Source organism: Sinocyclocheilus anshuiensis, unplaced genomic scaffold (assembly GCF_001515605.1).
Source record: "Sinocyclocheilus anshuiensis isolate Anshui unplaced genomic scaffold, SAMN03320099.WGS_v1.1 scaffold343, whole genome shotgun sequence".
Classification (NCBI taxonomy): Eukaryota; Metazoa; Chordata; class Actinopteri; order Cypriniformes; family Cyprinidae; genus Sinocyclocheilus; species Sinocyclocheilus anshuiensis.
In genome coordinates this window covers 1,055,594-1,076,779 of record NW_015549598.1, presented here as the reverse complement: position 1 = coordinate 1,076,779, position 21,186 = coordinate 1,055,594, and the positions used below count along the sequence as shown (strand labels likewise).

The 21,186-nt window shown below is 35.8% G+C and overlaps 1 protein-coding gene across 2 annotated transcripts in view; it reads right to left on the bottom strand.

The window, feature by feature from the left end:
* Positions 1–21,186, bottom strand: part of LOC107658614 (DNA repair protein XRCC4-like) — a 32,875-nt gene that overhangs the window by 2,281 nt on the left and 9,408 nt on the right. The window contains exons 4-8 of one of the 2 annotated variants that reach the window (XM_016447228.1): positions 14,361–14,527; positions 12,341–12,490; positions 11,085–11,224; positions 7,633–7,774; positions 7,251–7,390 (exon numbers count right to left, since the gene is read on the bottom strand). In XM_016447228.1, the coding sequence (XP_016302714.1) occupies positions 7,255–7,390; positions 7,633–7,774; positions 11,085–11,224; positions 12,341–12,490; positions 14,361–14,527 (735 nt within the window). In that variant the 3' untranslated portion in view covers positions 7,251–7,254. Of the gene's footprint in view, positions 1–7,250; positions 7,391–7,632; positions 7,775–11,084; positions 11,225–12,340; positions 12,491–14,360; positions 14,528–21,186 lie in introns of those variants that run through there. The other variant, XM_016447229.1, reaches the window with a different exon arrangement.

Sequence of the window (21,186 nt, the reverse complement as noted above, 5' to 3'; positions counted from 1 at the left end):
ATTACTGAAATAAATGAACTTTTCCACGACATTCTAATTTATTGAGATGCACCTGTATATATATATATATATATATTAAGGATAAATTCAATGCATTAAATGTAGAGTTTTCTGATTTTGGCTCAAGTAGACTAATATTTGTGGGGTTTAATAAGCCTCACTGTGGGGGAAATGGAGTTCATTAAAAGTTAATAGCGTCCACGTAAAGCATTCACACACTCTTAAGGAGCCTGTCTCTGGAAACAAACTCTTCCTTATTAGAAACAGGTTTGCATCCAGCAGTGTCCCCTCACTATACAGCTACAGGACTCAGGGGAATAAGACACGGTTTTAGCGGATCACGCTGAGGAGATTTCAGAAACCCTTTAGGATCCTCCAGAAAAAGAGCTACTCCTTAAAATACCACAGTAACAATCAGGAAAAATTAAAATTAAATATTCAACTGCAATCATGAGCCTCATTTGCTCAACGGGAAATGTTTACATTTTAAGGGGGAAAAAATGAACACTAAAAAAGATGAATTCTGTAGAGTATAAAATTGGTGATAGTGTCGTATTTCACATATCACAAAGACTCACAACACTGTAATGTTACTGCCACATACAGATGAGTCAAAAAGTCTGAAACCACATAGAAAATATAAGATTTTCTTCATATAAATGTAAAAAAAAATGACATATGAAAAAACAATGAAGATTTAATGAAGAAACGTTTCAGATTGTGCTCTATTTCAAAGGTTACTAATCATAAATGCAACACAGAAGCATTTTGGCTGGAGGAGACTTTTGGACCCCAATGTACAAGCAACAAGGCCTTATATTGTGAAACAGATTGTGTTTCCAGGTTCATGATCCCTGTAGAATCACATCTGAGAGCTCATCCTGCCACAAGTGCAGCTCAGGATACAAATACCTGCTTCTGAGACGTACAATTAAAAAGCTGTCTGGCAAAAAGGAAGCAAATGTTAGGTGAGGTACACTGCGATTGAGGCAACAGAACGGAGCGGAAGTCTTTATAAAACACTTCAAAACCAGCTGCCACATTCTGTTGCTTCTAATAAATCCATTTATTATAGTATAATCATTGGTGCCTATGAAAAAGCATGCTTTACTAAGAATGAATCGCAGGTGGTTTGATGTTAGAATTTTGGTCATTTGATTCATGTGAATGATTAAGAAAACATCTTGAGTTAGCTAGTTAAAGGAATAGTTCACCCAAAAATGAAAATTTGCTTAAAATTGACACCCTCGGGCTGTCCACTGCCACAAGTGCAGCTCAGGATACAAATACCTGCTTCTGAGACGTACAATTAAAAAGCTGTCTGGCAAAAAGGAAGCAAATGTTAGGTGAGGTACACTGCGATTGAGGCAACAGAACGGAGCGGAAGTCTTTATAAAACACTTCAAAACCAGCTGCCACATTCTGTTGCTTCTAATAAATCCATTTATTATAGTATAATCATTGGTGCCTATGAAAAAGCATGCTTTACTAAGAATGAATCGCAGGTGGTTTGATGTTAGAATTTTGGTCATTTGATTCATGTGAATGATTAAGAAAACATCTTGAGTTAGCTAGTTAAAGGAATAGTTCAAACAAAAATGAAAATTTGCTTAAAATTGACACCCTCGGGCTGTCCAAGATGTAGATGATTTTGTTTCTTCATAAGAACAGATTTGGAGAAATTTAGCATTACATCACTTGCTCACCAATGGATCCTCTGCAGTGAATGGGTGCCGTCAGAATGAGAGTCCAAACAGCTGATAAAAACATCACAATAATCCTCACCACTCCAGTCCATCAGTTAATGTCTTGTGACGCGAAAAGCTGTGTTTGTAAGAAACAAATGCATCAAGATGTTTTTAACCTCAAACCATTGCCATCCATGATCCATAATAAAGCTTCCTCCAGTGAAAAAGTCCATCTCCTGTTGTCCTCTCACATAAAACACACCAAAACACATTCGTTTAGAACTGTTTTTGCTTGTAAATGGTACATGATTTGTGCATATTTCTCTCAACGAGACAACTTTTTCACTGGCGAAAGCAATATTATTAGAAGCACACCATTATTATATTAGAAGACTAAGCTTTTCGCTTCACAAGATGTTAACTGATGGACTGGAGTGGTGTGGATTACTTGTGGATCATTGTGATGTTTTTATCAGCTGTTTGGACTCTCATTCTGACGGCACCCATTCACTGCAGAGGATCCATTGGTGAGCAAGTGCTGGAATGATAAATTTCTCCAAATCTATTCCAATGAAAAAAAACTCATCTACATCTTGGATGATCTGAGAGAGAGTAAATGTTCATTTTCGGTTTTTTGGGCGAACTAACAGCTTTTTGGGTAACAAAGAGCTTGTAACCAAATCATGATTCTTCCTCAGAAACACAATGAACCAAGTAGGAAAAGTTTGTATTTGGTCTTTTCTTGCACTTACAGAGACCAAAGAGCTTTTATATGGTGTGTTGGTATCAAACAAACCCTGACAGGCCTGAAGATTTTGATATTTTTTAACATGTAAACACCATAATGGAATCAGCTGAATCACTCATTCTCATTTGACTCTCGAAAACCACATTTTATTGAACTAAGTAACTCAAGCATCAGAAATGCATCTTTGGTGCTTTCAGTAAGCCTTTAAAAAGCAAACCCCAAACTTTTATCTGTGAAACAGTGCTTAGTCAGCACAATCAAAAGTGTAAACAGTGTATCTGCATTTCTGCACATGTAAATATCGTGGTTCGATCAAGGGGTTTCCCTGTGTGGCCGCATCTGGAAGTTATTTTGACCAACTAAACTCTCCTGTAAGGACAACTTTGAGAATTAACAGAAAGCGTGACTTTACTACTGCCCTCTGGGAAGAAAACCATAGGTATGGGCACGGATAATGGATGAGCACTTGTAGACGCTGTCGTCTTGTAAGTCGCAATATTTGCTGTCATGATTCACTGGGAATGGTGGGAATTGTCTTGGGCAAAAAGGTCTTATGTTCCTTTTAAATTATTACGGACATGACGAGAAGTTCTGGAACTGGTTAAGAAAATGCAAAGGAGCCCAAAAAGGGGGAGAGACGTGACAGTACGGTTTCTTATAAAGCCAAATGTCAGACTACAGCCATATGAGACGTAAGATGCTGATGTAGATAAATGGATATTCACATATCATGAAGTAAACCAATGGATGATTTTATCAGAACGATGCAAACAGGCTGTTACACAATAAACTCAAGTTAACTTGCATCAAGTTGCCATATTTCGATCACTTTAAACATCACATCTTGCATAACAAAAATTATTAAATAAATATAAATAAAATAAAATAAAGAACCAATAATGATAAGTCTTAGGATGTCTGAAACACCACCACAAGTTATTGTTAAAGAATGTTACATTACTTTAACGAGGCTAATTATTTCTGAACAGAAGCAACACAAGGGTGAATCTCACAAAAACTGACAGAGCAATTAAAAAAAAATAAGAAATGATATTTTACTAAAATAAAATGACTATTCTTAAGACCACTAAAGATTTTGCATTGTGACATTATTTTTATGAATTACCACACCATTTGTCCGTAACATACTGTAATGAAATAAAAAAATTGAATTATTAAATTACATACATATGCCTACATACATATAAATGAAAAAAGCTGATTAGAAACGCATTAATGAGGAAAAAAAATTTACTTAAATGATTTTAGCAAATGGCTGCAATATAACAAAGAGTGAAAAATTGAAGGGGGTCTGAATACTTTCCGTACCCACTGTATATTAATAATAAAATAATAATTATATTACTATCATTATTATTTAAATTGAAAGTATACACCATTGTAGTATTTCTTTTTGTATTAAGCTTTAATAAAAAGTAAATTAATTAAATTTAATAAAGCATTGGTCTAGATAACTCCACATATTATGGCAATGTGAATTCGGAGGAAAATGTACTTAAGGAAACAATGTCACAATGCAAAAAGAAAAAAATATTAATATGCAAATTATGATTTCTTTTTTTCCATTGTGAGGTAAAACTTGAGCCGGACATTTCTTTGGGAGACCCACAAAGAAACCAGCAGTAAACACACATACTGAGGACTGGATTAATGCGGTGTAACTGGCCTGATTGTTGTTTGTTGTCGTGCTCTGCCAGATCCATCTCTAGGCAGGTGCTGGGAGACTGTAGAACAGAACAGTTTCAGCCAGGGGCCAAATGAATCCACGTCTTTCTGCTCGCTCGCTCTCTCCCTCCCTTCATCTCTCTCTTTCTGTCTTTCCTCTTCTTCTTCTTCTTCTTCTTCTAAAAAAATAACTATTTAACTTCTGATGCATCTCTGAATCCTTTTAATAGAGTTTCGACTTCCTTCTCCTTGACCTGGGAAGGAGACATTTCACATTCAACTTACTTTGCAGTCTCAATGAATTACAAATGTCTTTTTTTTTTGTCTGTGCTATCTTTAATCACAACATTCTAACTAGATGACTTGATGACTTTTCACGACATCACAAATCTTTATCACTTTCCAATCCCTCCCTTCAATCATCTGCCTCTATGCTGGAAAGTAACACCCACTTTACACAATCCAATCAATTTACAATAGATAAAACTAAGTCCCGCCCCACATAGACTTACATAAAATGCAATACAAAAAGATTTAAACATTCATCTGAAAACTGAAGACTGGAATAATGATGCTGAAAATTCAGCTTTGCATCACAGAAATAAATTACATTTTAAAATATATTTAAATAGAAAACAAAGTTTAATTGTCAAAATATTTCACAATATTACTGATTTTATTGTGTTTTTGATTAAATAAATGCAGCCTTGGTGAGCATGAGAGACATCATCATTAACTTAACTATATGATTTTTCCTGATTTTTTTTAATACAATGAAAGTAGACAGTCAAGCTCCAAAAAGGAAAAAAGCACCATAAAAATAATCTGTATACTCTCATAAAGTAGTCTTTTGTGTTGTATTTCAAGTCTTTTGAAACAATACAAAAATGTATTGAAAAAAAAAATATATACAAGTAAGTACATTATATATCCAATTATTATTTTCCATTTTCCATTTACTTATTTGCCATTTTTGGAGATGGACAGTCTCAGTCCCCGTCATTTTCATTGTATGGAAACCAACATTAAGATTCTTCAAAACATCTGCTTTTGCATGAAGAAAGAAAGTAATTTAGCTTTGGAATCACATGAGAGCGAGTATAGGATGACAGAATTTTTGGGTAAACTGTTCCTTTAACTCCGTCTGCCACATAAAATGAAGACTCATTCATGATACACCTCCACTAATTTGTGTCACGTTTTATAAGAGCATTCCAGCTCTCTCTGAGGCACAAAATTGTGCGTAATTAGCCAAATCAAAGATTTTTTTTAGCGTAATCAAAGCCACGCGGCTGTTTAAAAACCTCATTCCAGGAACAGAATGAGAATCCTCCAGCTGGATTTCTCCACTTGTGTGATACGAAGTGGCATATGTGATATTATTCTCAAAAGAAGTTACAGCCAGGTCTCTATGCCATGGAAGTCTATTAAAGTTTGGAGAGTCTTACCGCGGTGACAGAGCCTGCAGAAAGAGAGAGAAAGTCCAATACAAACTCTCAGTCTCCCGCAACACCTGACATGCGAGCACACGCACAAACCATCTGGTGTAGAGGCACCATTCTGTCATAGACCACCGCGGCCTCGGCCCGTCACCGCTTTGAGCGTCTGCTGACATGGGGAGCAGCCGCTGACACTGGGAGGCTAGAAACACTTTTAAACAGAATCAGTTTAAACATTTATTCTGCATGCAGAGTCACATAAACACTCTTATATTTACAAAGTTTTAAAAGACCCTCATTAAAAGTTAATCTCTCCATATCCCAGCATAACGTCAATACAATATGAAGCCAAAGCGTCATTCTTATATGTCTGCCAACTTCAGAAACTTTCACATAAACCCAAAAAACACGGGCTCTGCTCCAAATGCTAGTGAGCTGCCTTTCTACCTACTGTCTACTTTGGCAGCTCCCTTCTAAGGCAACATCCCTCAGTTAACAAATCTATCGTGTCACACGTACCGCACCTCTCATATAAAGTACATAATCTGCATTCATCTACTGCTCATAGTTAATCATATTATTCTAGACATTGGCATGCTGCTAACAAATAAAGTAACAAAAAAAAGCACTGCCTCTAATAAGCAAAAAAATCAGTGACATACACAAATACTGGGCAAAATTGTTCATTTTTTTAATCAGATATTTTTATTAATATTTAAGAATAAAATTTCAAATTGTATTGATACATATTTATCACTGTGTCAATAAATTTTCAGAAAATATATCTATTTAAAGTTGATGCAGGATACAATTTCTGATCAGTTAAGTTTTTAACTTTTTAAGATTTCCCCAGTCTTTAGGTAATGTTTTTTTTATTTTTTTAATAAATTTTAGATTTTGTCATCACAAGCATTTTTAGCTGAAAAAATACTTTAATACTCAGCATAACGTAAAATGATATTTACTACAGAAAAACAACAGAAATTTTTATAACCTTTAAGACTTTATTAATGTGACTAACAGGACTGGGGGATAACATTAAAATAACAAAAGAAAAATAAATAAATTAAAAGAAAAGATAGATAGATAGATAGAATGACAGAACGATAAATAGAACAACAACAACAGACGGACGGACGGACGGACGATGTAAAATGATATTTACTACAGAAAAACAACAGAAATTTTTATAACCTTTAAGACTTTATTAATGTGACTAACAGGACTGGGGGATAACATTAAAATAACAAAAGAAAAATAAATAAATTAAAAGAAAAGATAGATAGATAGATAGATAGAATGACAGAACGATAAATAGAACAACAACAACAGACGGACGGACGGACGGACGGACGGACGATGGATGGATGGATGGATGGATGGATGGATGGATGGATGGATAGATGGATGGATAGATACAAGAACTGTGGGAAACCCTGAAAGCATCACCTAAGAATAATAACACTTAAATAATAACTCAAGAATAATAACTAATGCCAAATAATCTCCAAAACAGTGTGACTATTATTTTTATTTTTTTTAAAACACATTTTCTCAGGATCGGCGTCCCCTCAGGTGCCATCAGTAAGTTGCTCAAAGCAAATCTAAACCATTCATGGGATTTTTATTGTACAATTACGGAGACCACTGAGGTACTGGCAGAGGAGGAGATGAAATTATACACATTTTCCTATTAATAAGTAAAAAAGAGCTGGAGAGAGAAGCACCCAGGGGGGCCTCGACTGGAAAAATACAAGATGCTGGCAACTGACCAATGGTTTCCGTACAATGGAAGAGGGGTTCTGGGAAAGCCGCTTCTGTCTGCTTGACTGGCCGCAGGCGCGGAGAGAAAGCAGTATCCAAGGTTGTGTAAAATGGACACCAGAGAATAAGACAACCGGAATTATAACTGACATTTTTATGGCCGCAGTTGCAGGGGTTTATGGGTATCATACACAACATTAGATAACAGGCCTCCAGGAGTTTAGATGCGCTATGAGTCGATCGACCGCAGTAAAATGTGTAATTAGACGGAGGATGTGTGTAAATCTGAGGACGTGAGTGATGATACCTGGATCTCTGTCGCTGGTCCAGTGCTGCTCGTTTGGCTTGCGTCTCCAGCTGTTGGAGATGACGGTGGCGGCGTTTTCGGCAGGGCGCCACATCTGTGATGTCATTTAAGCTGTCATCCATCGGGTTGCTTTCTGGCATCTCTGTTAGACAAAAAATGGAAAAGTTAAAGTGTTAAAGTTCATACAATTTTCATATTTGCACTTATTTAGCTGAGGTTTTTGTCTTTTAAAGAAGATGTACTTCACATTTAGTCAGTATTTCATTATGCCATATTCATGAATTTTATGGTATAATTAATTGTAAATGTAAATATTTTTTATTAATTTAGCAGAACGCGTTATAAAAATATATCATTTTAATCTATAAAAATAAGATTTTAATATTATAATGTGAAAAAATAACAATGTGCATCAAACAAATGTACTTTTTTTTGGAAAAGATTAAACATTTTCATTTACATAATCTCAGGCATACTACTAATCCTGAACATACTATGACTGAATATTATTCATATATTATATATTAATATACAATATAAATATAACATTAAATGTATAAAAATATTAATACAATTATCACTAATAATAAATCATTATTATTATTTAAATACATCTATTTAAACAACAACAACAACAATTGTTATAATTTAAATACATTCTATATTTCTATTCGTTTTATTAGTGCATTGTTATAATCTTAAATTGTTAATTTAATTAACAGCATCTGAATTAAAAAAAACTAAACTTTTTTTGTCTTAGTTATAATTGACTTTAAAAAACAACAGTAATCATCAACTAAATTATTTTGCCAATAATTTCGATGAGATTAACACATTTCATTTAAAGCAGAAATATTCAGCCAATCTGATCAGTTATTGCTATTTCTAAATATGAGCTACATAGCCATCTGTTGCTAATTTAATGATTTCAGTCAAGATGAGTTATTATCTGTGAATGTTATTATTTGTGAATGTTTGCATATATAATGACTCTGAAAGGGATTAATGGAGGCTCTCACAGCCAGTGTTCAGGCAGCCGGCCAACATGTGACTCCGCTAACACAATCAACATCATAAACGCATTAAAAGCATGTTGAGCATCAACATTAAACGATGTACATGCATTTTGACTGCAATAAAACCCAGCAGGAGCACATCTGTCTCATGAGATATGTCATTGTAGCACATTGTAGAAACCATTCAAGATTGCAAAGCATCCAATAGTACTTGTTCTTTAAAGTACTTGTGCTTTGTATTACCAGACACGTTTCCATGATTGTTTCTAGCAATTGTTTACGTCTACATGAGTTTAATTTACACTGGATAGATGAAACTGGGTGGGTTTGACTCAAGTTAATTGGTGCAACAAACATCCTAACCACATTAAAGGCTCTTTCAATTATGCTTCATGTACTGCACCCTTATGGTAAACTTTATAGTTAAGAAAAAGGACTAAAGCTACAACTCAGACTCTTTAAATACAAAAACATTACCATGCACACACTCTGAAACATAAACCATTGAATCGAGCTTTAAGGAAGGAAAGAAAAGGACAATAATTGAAGCCCAAAGCTCTGCCAAAGTGACACACACCTAGCAACCATACATTACAATTCATACTGTTTACAGGGTCACACGACCATGGAAGGTTTTTTTTTCCTAGCTGTGGTGCTTTTTACTTTCACTCCTCAGGGTTTACACAAGGGGAAAAACTGAGAAATTGAGCAACCCGCAGACTAAATCACGTGTGACTCCACCTCATTTCCCTTTCTGTGCCTCAAAACTGTGACTCAACAGCCTGACGGAGCCCCCAAATATGGCTTTCGAGTAGCCCGATGTCGAAATCGACCAAAAGCAGACGGTGTTGCCAATGAACAACTCGTCTAGGACATGACGTCATAAACAATGAAGGACGGCGCAGGCAAAAGCTGAAGGAATGAACTACCTGTAGGCCGTCTCAGTTCTGGGTCTCAGCAGGGGAAAATACATTAGCGTGGTCATGCTTTGGACAAGAGAGCAAATACCTAGAGTGATGTTATCACTCTCATTGACGCAATGCAATTACAAGTCTTTGCTGTTCTGTGCAGTTTATTTGGGATCTAATTGTAGTAGTGTTACGTAACGCAGCATAGCTATTTTTGAACAAAAAACAGTTAATTAACCATGCAGCAATGCATATTATGGATAATCCAGTGAATTAAACACTTTACAGATGAAAAATACATCATCTTATTTGAGTATTTTCTCTATCTGAGGATGCAAACCAAGGTCAGAAATGAACGGGGCTTTGGGGCAAAAATGCCACCAAAATGGATAAAAATGCCCCTCAAATTTAAGATAAAGGGGCAAAAAATGCCCCTGCACAATTAAACCAAATAAATTTAAGAATCTGGTTAAATTTAAGTATCTGACATAAAAGACAATACAGATATTTAATGAGGGAATTATAAAAACGGCCCTTACAAAGGTAAAAAAATGCCCCTGGAAATCAGTTCTGGCGGCAAATACTGCCCCGTAATAGAAAATGTAATTTCTGACGCTGATGCAAACCAAAGATAAGGTTATTTATAAATGATTAAAACTGACAACAGCTGCTTCACATTGAATAACTCAAGATAAACACAAAAGACTTTCAACATTATACTAACAACATCATAAAAGCCAATATACAAATCGTAAATTGTACAATATTTGATATACACAACTCCAAAAGTTGGATTCCACATTAATGCACCAATCAGAGATGCAGACCTAGCTCTTTCTCCGCTCATATTGTTGAATTATTCCATGTTTCTTTGTCAGTTTCTATCATTGCATGGTACACACTGTCATTCTGTCTGGCCCTACGTCAAGATGTTGAGCTTTCATCTGTTTGCCAGGGTCACTAGATCAAATCAGCATCGTGCTGTCATTCATCAACCTGAACTTTCTGGGAAGAAATTCCACTAAATTTGCTACACATTGTTAAACTATATTAAAATATGAGCTTCGTTTGATGTTCTAGGCACAAATTCAGTTGTATGCTCATCTAGTTTGACTTCAAACTTTGTTAACTTTGCGAATATGTAACTGTGTCCAACAAACACAATATTACAGAGCCTTGAGAACAAATCAACTGAGAATATACAGCTGAAGAATGAGAATTTCCACAAATCCACACAAACTAAATCACAGACTTTGCTAAAAGTAGGCTGAGAAAGTCTCAGCAGTAATTTGCATTCAACCAAAAAAAAAGAAAAAAGTTTTGAGGTATTTGCATTTGAAATTGTGGCTCACTTGAAACTTCAAAGGAGTAGTTCACTGAAAAATGGCAACCTGAAAATGACAACCTTATCTACAGTATATGGTTTATATTTTTTTTAGCTGATGCATTGGGAAAAAAGGTTTGGAATACAGGTTTGGAAGAACATAATGACAGAATTTTAATTTCTGGGTAAAGTTAGAAGAATTACCTTGTGTAAGAGGCTTTGGGTCTGGCTGTCTGTGTTCAGCCTCCTGTTCATCTTCTGTACTACCTCCATAATCACTCTCTCCAGGACTTTTATCTGCCGCAGTCTCCATCGCCTTGTGGTCTTCACTATCTGCCTTTTTCCTTCCAAAGGAATACAGTAGGTACAACATGCTAATATGGCATATGAGAAAACATATCAAAGACTCTCAACATTTCTGTAATGACTGATTCACATGTTCCAAACAAAGTGAGAGAAAGCCAGAAAATGAGTTGTGCTGTATTTTGCACTGAAAATGTCTCTTTCATTTAAAATGTACACTAATGAAAATTTGTGAAAACAGTGTTTTTATTTATTTATTTTTAATATACACTACCACTTAAATTGTTGGGGTCAGTCAAGTAAATAAATAAATAAATTTGTATTTTTATTTTGCAAAGATGCATTAAACGGTTTGAAAGTACAGTATAATGTTACAGAAGATATCTATTTTAAATAAATGCTGGGGTTTTTTTACTTTATTTGTCAAAAAATCCTGAAAAAACTAAAATATTAAGCAGCATAAATGTTTTCACCACGGATAAAATTCAGAAATGTTTCTTGAGCAGCAAATCAGCATATTAGAATGATTTCTGAAGGCTCACGTGACACTGAAGACTAGAGTAATGATGCTGAAAATTCAGCTTTAACATCAAAGAAATAAATGATATTTTAAAATAAATTAAACAGAAAACAATTTTGAATTGTAATAATATTTCACAAAATGAATGTTTTTACTATATTTTGATCATATAAATTCAGCCTTGGTGAGCAGAAAAGACTTCTTCCAAAAACATTAAAATAATGTTACCAATCACAAACTTTAATAAAGTAGTGTACAAATAGATATAACTATTTGTTTGAAATCAATCATTTTTGAAATTCATTCGGGTGTCGTAAGTGGCACAGAAATAAGACACCTTTAAGTGTCTTAATCAAGGGCACAACGGTGATGGACTGAACCTTCTTGGCTTTGTACCTAAACATTTGAAGTTTTCCATCATGCCACAGTTGTCAACTAGTGTAGTTTTAAGTTTTTTTTGTGTAGACAGGAAAATGTGCTCAACACAAAACTAGAAGAGATAATCATGAATGTGACATCATCATGGGATTACCTAACTAAATGGGCATTTCATAACAGGAGAAGGGAAATGTTGAAATGAAAAATGCTTACGATCATGTGAGGTTGTATCATGATGAAACGACGCACACATCTTTACCTCAGTCGATTCTCTTCAACAGATTTCTCCAGCTCTTTGACACTTTTCTGCAGAGCTCTGAGTTTGACTTTCTTCTCGTTTAGGACCAGCACAAATCGGCTGTACAGGTCTCTCTCCAACTTCTCCTTCCCCTGGACGTACCTTTGCATCCTGTGGAGAGGGTGAAGACCAATGAGACACACCCGAACACTCATGCAACCCAGTCTCCCTGAGCATCCCATCGGGTTGAGAAGAGTGGAAATGTTTAGTTATGAGAGTGTTTGTATTACTATATAAGTGGATAAACACTCATTACTTAACATGGAAAACATTAAGAGCATATTTAACTGAACACCTGTGGTAGCTCTTTGCAAAATACACAAGGCAATAAAGTCCTGACAGTGTTGAGTAGCATTACAAATTCTCCATAATTCTGGTTTTGGAAGATGTTAGAAAGTGTGGCGGCACAGTCGGGTGGTGATGTCACTGCTGCTGTTTCTCAGAGAGGAAAGATTGAAGCAAGTGGAGAACAAGAAAAGAAAGTAAAGAGGAGCTTCTTGTCAGGTTGGCCCGGGATTCCCTTGTCATTCTCCTCCTGAATGCATCATGTGCTCTAATCAGCCAAATAAACAGCAAAAAATATTAAACTGCATTTGCATATCTACAGTTCCCCCTTTTAGAGTATCACAGCAAAGACAAACTAAAAACATCTTGTGTATCTGGAGTTCCTTAGTAACCGTTTAAAAACACAGCCAAGACACTCTTTCATTCTGAATCATGGGAGATGATGAGGAGGGGAGAGGGTAATCCAAGGGGAAGTTGTAATCATGAACAGGTGAAAGGCTTGCGTAATCACAATTTTGTTTGAAATTACTTTTGGCATTACACAAAAAAACCTTGTGCAAGTTCCCAGGAACAAAGAAACCAATCAAAAGCATATTCCCCACATTTGTAGACTTTTAGTTTTATGTCGTAGTCCACTTATATGTTAGTCAGGTTTCAAGCATAAAAAAAACAAAAAAACAAATCATAATTTAGTTTTAAATTTAGTTTTAAAAATAATTTTAAAAGTTCTAGAATCTAAAAATCAAAAGAAATGATTAAACATACTATTGGCCAATACAGATAAAGGCACAAAATAATAATAATAGATAATGAAACTATAAAAAAAAATAGACAAACTTTAAGTTGGCTTGAGAAAACCTGACTAGAAAGGTTGTATTAGTTTTATAAGCTTAAAGTCTGAAGGTTTTAAAGCCATGCAAACTTTATGCAATAGATTTCATATTTGTAGAAGCTGCTACTGAATGTTTTAGCATTCATTTTGTTAATTAAGTTTAAATAGAAAATCAGTATGTTGGCTTTCTAAATTATTTTTAATATCAATATTATTAATAAATAATAAAAATGATATTTTATAAACATATATATATATATATATATTATAATATAATTACATACTATTAGTAATTAACATTATAATAAATATTACAAAATATCTATCTTTGTTAATATACAGTAATATTACTGAATATTTATATTTATTTATAATTGAATATATATATTTCATTATATTTATATTATAGAATATTCATGAAAATGTTATGTTTAGATAGATAGATAGATATTTTATTAAAGGGTACTAAGGACTAAAAAAAATATCACTCAGTTGAAAGCAGCGGCAAAGTTTGTAGCATATAAAAGTAAAGTAAAATAATATTCATGCACAGATTTTTTTAGCACACAACATATTCAAAATTTACATTTGAGGGATGACTGAGTAATGTAATGTTTTTAGAACAAAAAGTCTCTGAGTAATGCTAACCATAAAGTTTAACTTACTTATAAATCATAAACCACTATTCTAAAAAAAAAAAAACATTAGACCAGTGTTGAATTAGCCTTCCAAATTGAGCTTACAAATTGACGTCTTTAGTGCACAGCTCTGTTCTACAAATATTTGTATTTATTCCAAACATCCGTTTCTACAGTTTTGTGAGAGCTGAGTGAGTTGAGGAGTATTGATCTGGTGTGGACCTACTCTTTAGTGATGTGTTCCTGTTCTCTCCTCAGCTTCTGGTTCTCCTCAAGCAGGTGCTGGTTTTTGGCCTGTAGACGTGCGCTCTGCTCCAGGCCATGACTAATGAGCTCCCTTATGACTTCAGTGGGCTCAGGCACTGCCTGCAGATCCACCACGCCGAGCCTGAACTGAGAAATTAAGAGAGAACAAGATTCACAATAGAAGACCTTGTGAAACCGGGCACCTGGAGGAGACACCTGCCCATCAGCTATTAGCATTAGCATCCTGGCTGGAGAAACAAGGGAGATTGGCTAAGAATTAACTTAGATTTAGAGCAATTTAGGAATGAATCATTCAGACCGATGTGTGAAACTGTTTGACTGATTCATTCAAAAGAATCAACTCAACTGAACAAAGTCAATCAAAAATCAGATCTAATACCAAGCTAAAGGAATATTTTAGAACTGACAATTACAGAAAAGAAAATGCTAAATAAATTAAAAAGATGAAAAGCTACATAAATACATATATACATAACTTGTAATAAGATAAATAGATAGATTAGATAAATCATCAAAAATTAAATAATGAATAATGAAAGACGTAATGAATAAAATGAATAAAAATGATAAATAAGTAAATATTTTAAAAGTATCTAAATAGATAAATAAATAATTATGTATATATTTTAAAATATTATAAATATAGATCTATAATAATTTGTCATAATAAGCCTAATTTAAACAGACTGGATATACATTTGCAGCATAAAAAGACAACTGCTGAATTTAAAAGTGCATAGCACAGTGCTAATCCAGCACAGATAGCACCTGGTTAAAGTAAAATGAGGGCGGTATTGAATACAATGCTCTTTTTAAATTTGCAAATTAGTGTATAACTTTCAGTGAATTCACACTTCAGGGTTTCACTGCCCAACTCTGTCTAGCACCTGGACAAACACACTGACATTCAGCCTGGACACTTGTACCGATAAGACAAGCCAACCGCTGTGATGAGAGCCAGCGGGCGACAGCGAGTCTCTGATCCTCAAATAGATGAACTCTGACAGGACACGCAAGGGACGGACGCTCGGCCTGTAGTGTGTGCCAGTCTGTGAATGATAAGGACGACTGCACTGAGAGCACTGAAGATAACAGACCTCACAGAGACCTGAGAACACAATGAAGTTCCTGCTGTCAACCTACTGAGACTGCCTCTTAATCGAACACTTTTGTCCTATAAATGATTCTTGACGGCTGTAAGCAAAGGACAGCGAGTGGGAACAAGCAAGCAAATACTTACGACCTTGTTGTGCACAACTCTAGTAATGTATGCAGCTATTTAGCACACTTAGCTAAATTGACTTTGCACTTACAGGAACAATCATCTTGGAGAAATGGAACATCAAGAGTCTTAAACTAAAAGTCACAATACACCATTTTACCATAGCTCATCCAAAAAAGTAATCATTCTGTCATCATTTATTCACCCTCATGTATGACTTACTTTCTGCCAAAGAGAAGTTTAGCATGGTGTCCTGGAAGCTCTTTAGGGAATGGGGATGATGCTGTCAAGCTCAAAAAAAGGGGCTAAAAAGAAGCATAAAAGTATATGGAAAGTAGTCCATTCCACTTGTGCACTATTTTCCAAGTGTCTTGAGGTCAAACAAATGCTGTGTGTGAGGAACAGATTAAATGTTACACTGCTATTGTTATTTCCTAATATTCGCCTACGCTGTAGCTCAAATCTCTTTTAATATTTTGGTATGTTCTTCACTTAAATCTATCAATATTGCTTCAAAATTCTTTTAGAATACAACATAGAAGTAGTTCAAATGAATAGTCTGGTGTTTTGAATCATTCAATCATGCTAATGAATCATTCAGACCAACGAGTGAACCTGTTTGACTGATTCATTAAAACGAAAATAATTAACTCAAACAAATTCACTCAGAAATAAGACCTATATCAAGCCCAATAAAACAAAAATATCTATGACTTTACTAGGAGGTGAGGTGAATAAATAAATAATGACTGTTTTTTTACCATACCTCTTCAGTTTTTAATGCCACACAGAGCAAAAGAGCACATATTGGCTGTGATGCAACTGTCACATTTACACATCAGTAAACCACAGATTCAACATTAAACCTTTTCCAGCAGAATGTGATGTACCATCGAGCAACACACACACTTTACATGATGAGCTAAGAAGTTCCATGTCTCAGAGAGCTTATTTGGACAGGTCTGTGTAGTGAACCTGGACAGAGCGGATTCATCCCACATTGGGAAGCCAAACTGTGGAGACAGACACAGGCTGAATTGCTATTAAAACTCTTATGACGAAGACTAGTGGCTTTATGCTTTAAAAAAAAAAAAACAGTTGTCTCACAAAATCATAATTTGAACTTGTCTAACTGAACGATACACGAGAATGAGAGTCCAAACAGCTGATAAAAACATCTCAATTATCCACAAGCAATCCACAAGACTCCAGTCGCTCAATTAACGTCTGTGCAGACTTCTCTCTTGATTCAGACGAGACAAATTTTTCACTAGAAGAAGCAACATTATGGATACAAGACTCGTATTTTAGCTGGAAGAAATGGTTTGATGTTAAAAACATCTTAACGATGGATTTGTTTCTCAGAAACACACAAGCTTTTAGCTTCAGAAGACATTAACTGATGGAATGGACTGGAGTGGATTACGTGTGGATTATTGTGATGTTTTTATCAGCTGTTTGGACTCTCATTCTGACGGCACCCATTCACTGCAGAGGATCCATTGGTGAACAAGTGATGTAATGCTACATTTTTCCAAATCTGCTCCAAAGAATAAACAAACTCATCTACATCTTCGATGGCCTGAGAATGAGTACATTTACAGAAATTTTTAATTTTTGTGTGAAGCAGAAGCATAACAAAGCCTCTTTAAATGAGGAATAATGATGGATTTGCTGATGGACGTGAGGTGAACACACCAAACATGACCATAGTCCAGCGGAGTTAAGGAAACGAAATGTTCCCCCAAAAGAGTGACTAAGAGTGACCTCTCGACAGAGCCAGCATTGTTTCTGTACATGGCTGGCTGGTCTGGAAAGTATTAGACAGTTTCATCTCTGCAATCAGTCAAGTGGCCGGCAGAACCCAGAGCAGATGCCATCATATCCCCGCGAGGACGCTGGGAACTGATCTCCGTTTATCCCTGTGGGAACGGTCGTTTTCTAGGTGCCACAAATGCACTAAACCACACACAGAGTGCTGGACCTCCCAAAGTGTCCGAGGACCTTTTCAGAGTCTGACCACATAAAAGTCACGTGACTACAAAAACGTGCATCACAGCTAAAAAACGAAACGTTCCCCCAAAAGAGTGACTAAGAGTGACCTCTCGACAGAGCCAGCATTGTTTCTGTATATGGCTGGCTGGTCTGGAAAGTATTAGACAGTTTCATCTCTGCAATCAGTCAAGTGGCCGGCAGAACCCAGAGCAGATGCCATCATATCCCCGCGAGGACGCTGGGAACTGATCTCCGTTTATCCCTGTGGGAACGGTCGTTTTCTAGGTGCCACAAATGCACTAAACCACACACAGAGTGCTGGACCTCCCAAAGTTTCCGAGGACCTTTTCAGAGTCTGACCACATAAAAGTCACGTGACTACAAAAACGTGCATCACAGCTAAATACTATTATGAACAAAGACAGCTTGGTAAAACACGTTACAAAAATAAATAAATAAAATAATGGATTTCTGAAAGAGATATAGCAGGAAAATGTCACATTGCATATCTATTTAATGCACAATAGCAAATATATATATATATATATATATATATATAAATATATATGCACACACAGTGGGTATAGAAAAGAATCACCCCTTTTAAAATAATCACATTTTGTTGCTTTGCAGCCTGAAATGAAGACAGACACAGTTTTTGTTTTATCCAGCTGTGTTTACTCAGTGCAACTTATAACATCCAAGTGAAAGATATAACACCAACATGTCAGAAAAAAAAAAAACATGATTAACTGAGTTGGAAAAAAGATCACCCCCTCCTAAAAAGACATGTAAACTCAATCAAGTGTAGCTAATCACCTTCTCAACGGCACATGAAGCCATTTGACTTTCAACTGTGATCAGCTATGCTCATTTTGATCAGCTCAGCATGAAAAGAGCTTTCCTGGAGCATTTCAGTCCTTGGTAGTGCAACTGAAACAAACAATCAACTATGGGTGGCAAGGCACTGTCAAAAGATCTCCGGAATAAAGCTGTGGACAGGAGATAGATGCAAAAAAAACTTCAAAGGCTTGATCAATGCATAGAAGCACAGTGAAGTCTATTATTAAGAAGTGGAGGATATTTGATACGCCACAGACCCTCCCTGGATCAGGACGTCGCTCCAAACTGGATGAAAGAGCAGGAGGAAACTGGTCAGAGAGGTGACCAAGAGACCTACAGCAACTCTGAAGCAATCGCAGGAATTTGTGACAAAGAGTGATCTTTGTGTGCATGTGACAACAATATCACAAATTCTCCACAAATGTGGCTTGTATGGGAGGGTTGCAAGAAAAAAAGTCACTCCTCAAGAAAGGCCACATGCAGTCATGACCTAGCTTTGCCAAAAGATTCTGAGTCAGAATCCTCAACACCAAACGATATGTCTGGTGTAAATCCAACACAGCTCACCATCCAAATAACATCATTCCTGCAGTAAAGCATGGAGGTGGTAATATCCTGTTATGGGGTGTTTCTCTGCAGCAGGGACTGGAGCACTTGTCAGGATAGAAGGAATAATGGATGGGGCAAAATACTGTCAAATTCTTGAGGAAAATCTGCTGCCCTCAAAACTGAGCACACAGTGGTTAAAGGAGATAAAGGTGAATGTTCTTGCATGGCCTAGTCAGAGCCCAGACTTAAAGTTTAAACAGACTTAAACTTTGTCTGTCTTCATTTCAGGCTGCAAAGCAACAAAATGTGATTATTTTAAAGGTGGAGGGGTGATTCTTTTCTATACCCACTGTATATACTGTGTATATATATATATATATTAGGGCTGCATGATAACAATGTTTTTAGGTCTCAGCGGTGTCACCCTGAAGAGAACAGTTTACTTGATGACAGCTCAGTTTAAACTCATCCACATGTGTTGGATAGGAGTTTGTGTAGCCTACCTCTGGGATGCAGAGCATCAGTGTCAAGCTAGTTTACAGCTGTGATCTTCCACGCGCTGCCAGGAACGCTTCCACATGTGCCACAAAAAGACTCGCTTCAGCGCCAACACACGAGAAGTGCTAAATAATTCACAGCAAAAGGAACAAGAGAAAGAAAAGCAGGGTTTTTTTTCCTCAAGATCCCCCTGAATGTGGGTCTGATAGCAATTACAGCATTTACAAATACATGGGGGCATTGAGAACCAAACCATGGCAACATTTAAAATCCCTCATGTTTGCTGTTTGTTTGTTGGATTATTTGAGTAAACTGGATCATATCATTTTGGATTTGGCACTTGCGTATGCATGAGAAACTACGAAAATCAAATACTTTGAGGTACAGATGGTAAGCATTTCATTGCGGGATGTTTAATTTAAACCAATCAGATCCTTATTTCCTCACCAAGCTCACCTCATGCCACCTCCATGTGCCCTATCACGCCACAGCGTGAGCTACAGGACCAACAACATTAGGAAAATGTGGTCCTGGCAGTGGGCATGGGAACTAATGTCCTTTCATATAAGCATCTGTTTTTCACCAAAAAAGGCAATGTTTTGTAATGACTTTCTTCAACACTAATAAACAGAATATTTTTATAAATTATATAAAAAAAACAACACATACATATATTATATACGCTAAATATAATATATATTACTAGTTATAAAGCTATAATTTCAAAATCCCTGGCATTCTTTAGATTTTGGTTGCCCAAAATGGATTTAACTACCTTAATAAAAGACACATCAGCTGAACTTCACTCTGGGCAAATCAGCATGATCAAAAACGTCTGTGATTGCATTTTTTCTTCAAATAACAATTAAAGAGAGTAGGGGTGCAACGGATCACAAAAGTCATGGTTCGGATCGTATTAAAAATTTTGAGTCACAGATCAGTTCATTTTTTGGATGAGCAAAAAAATGGTTCTTTATTATTTAAAGAACACTTTAAGTACTTCTTCGATACCACAGCAAAAACTAGTAGCATAACTAATAAAGGTCAAACATTTTTAAAGACAAGTGAACTGTCAGTAATAAAATAAGAACAAATAAACAAATTTCAAGCATAGATAAATAAAACAGAACAAAGTTACAAATAAAATAAGGTCTAACATTAGTTTTCAGGTAGAGAAATGTAATAATTAAAGGGTTACTCCACCCCAAAATGAAAATTTTGTCATTAATCACTTACCCCATGTCGTTCCAAACCCGTAAAAGCTTCATTCGTCTTCGGAACACAATTTAAGATATTTTGGATGAAAACCGGGAGGCTTGTGACTGTCCGATTGACTGCCAAGTAAATTACACTGTCAAGGTCCAGAAAAGTATGAAAGACATCGTCAGAATAGTCCATCTGCCATCAGTGGTTCAACCGTAACGTTATGAAGTGACGAGAATACTTTTTGTATGCGAAGAAAACAAAAATAACGACTTTATTCAACAATTTGTCTCTCCGCATCACTGTAGCGCCATTTTTGAGAATATCCGCTGAACGCAAACTGCGTATGCTATTCTGTGTCAGACGCAACACAAAGATACATTTTCTACGTGTATTTACGCTTTGATTTGAACGAAAACAGCGCATCCGTGCAGTGCGGCTGACACAGAATAGCGTACACTGCTTGCGTCCAGCC